We start from the raw sequence: 5,264 nt of genomic DNA, 5'->3' as shown, positions 1-5,264 counted from the left end.
TTTGGATTTATATAATTACAAATGTTGAGAACTAATGATGGGATCTATCATCAAACAGCTATTAGTCAGCTGTTGTTGCTTGGTTGTATAACTAATGGCCCTTGTGATAGAAAGCCCATTTTTGAAAGGGAAAATGTTTTCATATGTTTTTAACATATACTAGTCGATTTACAAAAGCTGTACAAATCAACATTTATATATTTAGAATTTTTTTTTTTTACTGTATTTTATTTCATTCATTCATTCATCTAATAAAAAAGTTGGTTTTGTATTGATTTTATTATTTTATTTGATAAAACTCAGTTTGAAACAACACACAGAGCTGTAATTGTACAAATGCCAGCCCAAAAAATATTTATACACACATAAGAAGTAAAAATGTGCACATGATACTACAGTATATAACATGTGTATTACTATATATACAGTGGTGTATTAGCGGTAGTGTGAATGAGATATCCACAGTCTGAATGCCTTTAAAAGCTTTACCAGTGATCATTAAATACTATAATTAAAGCTGTCGTATCTGAGAGCGTTATGGGGTCAAAGGTGAGCTTCACTGCGGTAGTTTTTGACCCCCAGAGGCTCCAGGGTCCGGCGGACGCTCACCAGCAGGGAGCCGTCGGGGTTAAAGGTCGCGCTGACAGACAGGGGGTCCATGTCCTCGGGAAACAGGGACTTATGGGTAAATGTGTTGCTGACGCTGCCATCATCCAGCACCTGAGAGGCAGAAGAGAACACAGGATTATTTTATTACATTTTATGACTTGTTCAATACTTTTTATTACTTTAAGGACATACTATTCTATTACAAAAAAAGTCACACACCCCCACACACACACCTACACACACACGCAACACACACACACACACACACACACACACACACACACACACACACACACACACACCCACACCTTCTGGGCATGGATGACAACATGGTGGTTGAAGGCCATCACGGCGATGTCGTGCGGCTCAAACTGTCGCAGGTCAGCTGACAGGAAGTAGCAGTCGCCCAGGCAACGCACCGCTCCACCTGTCCCCGTCACAGCGCCCCCTACAGGAGCTACAGAGAAACAACAGATATTTTCTGATACTGAACTATTACTTTTTTATAACTTTAATGACAAACAGCACCGTTTATTTTTCATGTGTTTTTTACAGCATACTTTTTGTTTTAATCTTAAGATTTTTGACGACATACCATAACTTTTTTATGATGTTTACAACATACTGAAATTTGATTTTTATGTGACTTTTATTGACAAATTACACTGCTACTTTTTTATGACTTTCTTAGACTTTTTGTGACTACTATATGTCTATTTTAGGACACACTGTAATTAGATTTTCAGGTGACTTTTTATGACATAATGCGCTATGACATTTTTATGATTTCTTATGACAAGCTATATGATGACTTTTCACAACACATTATCCTTTTCGATGGCTTTTAATGACTTAAAATACTATGACTTTTTTAGGCTTTTTCTGAAATGCTTTATACTGTAACATTTTACTATGAGTATGACTTTTCACAACGTTTTACAAGATACTTTACTATGACTATTTTATGACTCTTATTAGATACTAGACATTGACTTTTAACGACATACTATAACTTTTGAAGACTTTGTAAGACATACCATAAAAGGAATTTGTAAGAATTTTCAAGACATACTATACTATTACTTTTTTGTAATATAGTATGGGACTGGGACTTTTCCGTAAAACATACTATATTATTACTTTATTGAGTATTAAAAACATGATATACGTTGACTTTTTAGAACTTTATAATATACTTATCCATGACATTTATACTACTTTTTACCACTTACTAAATAATAACCTTTTAATGACTGTTTTCACGAGGTTCACTATACTGGTTTCCTCCCTGAGTGGCTTTTAAAGGGGACCTATCATGCAAAATGCACTTTTTGATGTCTTTTATACATAACCATGTGTCCCCGGTGAGTCAGGGAACTCACGCAGTGTCAGGAAATAAAACCCTCTCTCTTTTCCTCCGTACCCAAATCTCTAAAAACGGGGAACAACGGAGCTGATCCAGATTTGCGTCCGATATGAGGTAATATCTGAAATGTGGACCCACGGCCCAATCAGAAACGTTGCTATCAGAAACAATGCCCGACTGTTTTGGACGTAATATGGTCGGTGTTTATATTAGCATCGCTAACACTCAGAGCTAACCTGTACTGGAGAGCATGTGTGTGAAGAAGCAGGAAGTAAAAAGGAACTCACCTTGTGGTATAACCGGCAAGAGAGAAAGCCTTTGAGCTCCTGACTGTTTCAGATCCTTGATAATCCATGATATGGCGTTTCATCACGGCAGTATTTAGTTTAGACAGTAGCTGCCGGGTCCCGCATGAGCTCAGACCCCTCCTCTTTTTATTTTATCAAAACAATTTTTTTAAAGCTTTATTCCCCAAATCAGCACTTTTGAAACAGGAAGTGAAATAGAGGGATATGAGGCATGGCTAGAATGGGTGATCTGTTTGGTATTTTGAGCAAAACACTTCATAGACATGATTTTTATATATCTGAGACCTATGCTATTGACTAAAATAGCATGATAGGTCCACTTTAACATTGAACTAAAAATAGCTAACTTTGCTATCTGGACCGGTTTCAAAAAGATAAGGAAGTGTTGACACCCCCTGTCATGATAAGGGGACGCAAATAAAAACATGTGAATTAAAAATAACATCAAAGATGTGGGTCGAATGGAGGAAATGCAGATATGGGAAAGTTACAAATGTTATTTGTTTGTAGCCTTTATTTAACCAGGTGAAAGCCCCTTGAGATCAAAAGATCTCTTTTTCAAGGGTGACCTGCAGAATTTATTGAAATAAAGTTAACTAACCATGTCACAATCAGTGGTTCATTTGTACATTTTACACAATGTATTCATGCATTATGTATTTTTAATTTAATATATGACACCTTCAGGTCCATATGTTGGAGCAGAGCGTTATTGTCTCAGTGGTTGATGAGAACACAAAGATCATTAAACACCAGGAGAGACTGAAGCTCCTGTATTTGGCTGTAAATGTGTTTTACTACCAGAGACAGCCTCTCATTAATAACAGACTCAGCGGGAGCATAAACACGTGTGAGCCTTTGATATTAAAGTACTACAAACGACCAAATGGCTCAATTAAATCAAATGTATAACCTGATTATAGATTATGCCATGAGTTAGTCACACCAGTAATAAAGCTTATTTTATGGCGGTTGTTACGCCAGAACTGTTTTATTCTTCCTGTGTTTTACAGCCTAACACCCACCCTCTCACACCTTGCTATTATTTCTCTATTTGACACAGTTTCCGGAGCCAAACAGACTCTCTGAAACGCAGCTTCTTCCTCTCTGTTGCATTATTATTCAACCCACACCCTCAAATACACCTGCCTCCTTCCTGATGAAGTGAAAGAAAAAGACCCTTGAGCAAGGCACTAAAGCTTTTTCCTGCTCCAGCACATCTGATGATGCGAGAAAGGCTAATTTAAACTACTTTAATGTAACTTTTTTGCAATAAAATACGGTTTTTAAATATTAGCAATCAGTACAAAACAGGGTTATGTTGGAACAAAAACCATCTGATCTTTTCCATTCGTTTTGTTCACATTTTTACTTCATAATACCTTCCCCTTGCATAACAAGAACATGTAGTTTCTTTATTTGGCTGTAGCTTCAGGACAACATCATGCATGTCACCTTAAGAGCATATTTAAGACCCTTTTAAAGTAACTTTCGTTTATAGCTGCAGTTGATTACATCTGCTTGTCTTCAATAGTGTTTATTGTCAGAGTTTATAGATGTTGTATCTTCACGGTCTACTGTGTATTTTATACTTTTTAATGCTGTTTAAATTCTAGTCTTGTTGATTTCTACTCTTTAATTTCTATTTATGTGCAATGCCTTGTTTTGTTTTTTTATTCTGCTGCAACGCAAGACATTCCCAATTTGGGTTAACCCTCTTATCTTATCTATAACACAATTGTAATATCATCATGTCTCCTTCTTTACGAAAATAATAGTAAATGCTCCACATTGTAATCTGCATGTACAATAACAGAGAGTTTGACTACAATAACAAATGTGGACGGGGCTTTGCAAACATTCCTCTCACCAGCAGAGGAGGGAAGTAGTGGAGTACAAATACTTCGTTACTGTACTTAAGTACATTTGGAAGCCCATACTTCTTTACTTTTACTTGAGTCCCAAAGAGTAGAACGAAGCGGTATGAAAACAGTTTTATCCCAGCAGCTATTGCACAAATTAATAAATAATGGGAGCGTCACACAGATGGCTATTTATTTCATTATGAATTGTGAATGTCCATGTTTGTACTTGTGTTTTTCTTTTTGAATGTTTTTTAATATTTTGAGATTTGACGGAGCAGGGTGTATTAGTTCTTTTATTAGAGATGTGTCAGGGTGGATCCCTTGTGTTTTTATCTGCAAACTAAATCTACCTACAGGTACAAATAAAGAACCTGAACCTGAGTTAAGAAGTTTAGTCAGTACTTCTACTTTTACCAGAGTATCTGTACTTCTACTTGAGTAAATGATGTGTGTACTTTTGCCATGTCTGCTCACCAGTGTGTCCGTAAGAGGATCTGCTGCTGAGTCTGCTTCCAAAGGGGGTCGAACAGACGGGACCCCCGCTGCTCTCCTCTCCAAACAGACTGGAGCCATCAGCAGAGTCGAGAAACGGCTCGTAGATTGGATCCAAAGAGTCGGACAATCCTCCCAAAGATCCCTCAGACCGGTAGGAGCTGGAGGTGCTGTAACGAGAAGACGAGCGGTACGACGAAGAAGATCTGCGGCTGGACGAGGACACCGAGGCCATGGCAGAGGATAATGCACACTGAGGGGGAATCTCAGAAAATGTGTTGGCTAATCAGAATAAACATTGACACATCAAAAAAGTAGTTTGACCAAACAGCTACTAACCTCTCACTAGATGTCCAGGCTTCTTTTGTTTGAGTTTTTTTTTATAGAGCCCAGGTGCATTGTGGGTTAGTAGCGGTCCTTCTTTAACCTTAAATGGCAGTATGCCCGACCACTGGTGCCAGGAATGTAACGGTCAAATAATAATAAGATAAGATGTGGAGACCCCCTTCTTTTACAGACACACAGTGGAGATAAGGATGAAGAGTGTTCAGAAATAGCAGGTCGTCCGTTAGACCGACACAATATGAGCACTTTATCAATAATGCAAGAGAAAACTGGGCTCTT

At 37.7% G+C, this 5,264-nt stretch overlaps 1 protein-coding gene across 1 annotated transcript; it reads right to left on the bottom strand.

Moving 5' to 3' along the window:
• Positions 1 to 269: 269 nt before the first annotated feature.
• LOC117546264 (heat shock protein beta-7-like) lies at positions 270 to 4,997 on the bottom strand. The gene is made up of 4 exons (XM_034216443.1): positions 4,980 to 4,997; positions 4,623 to 4,893; positions 918 to 1,066; positions 270 to 720 (listed from the first exon to the last, which is right to left on the bottom strand). The coding sequence occupies exons 2-4, from the start codon at positions 4,873 to 4,875 to the stop codon at positions 544 to 546; spliced, it is 579 nt and encodes a 192-aa protein (XP_034072334.1). The 5' UTR covers positions 4,876 to 4,893; positions 4,980 to 4,997; the 3' UTR covers positions 270 to 543.
• Positions 4,998 to 5,264: the final 267 nt, after the last annotated feature.

This window comes from Gymnodraco acuticeps, unplaced genomic scaffold (genome assembly GCF_902827175.1).
Source record: "Gymnodraco acuticeps unplaced genomic scaffold, fGymAcu1.1, whole genome shotgun sequence".
In the NCBI taxonomy this organism is placed as follows: Eukaryota; Metazoa; Chordata; class Actinopteri; order Perciformes; family Bathydraconidae; genus Gymnodraco; species Gymnodraco acuticeps.
This window is presented reverse-complemented; position numbering and strand designations above follow the sequence as displayed.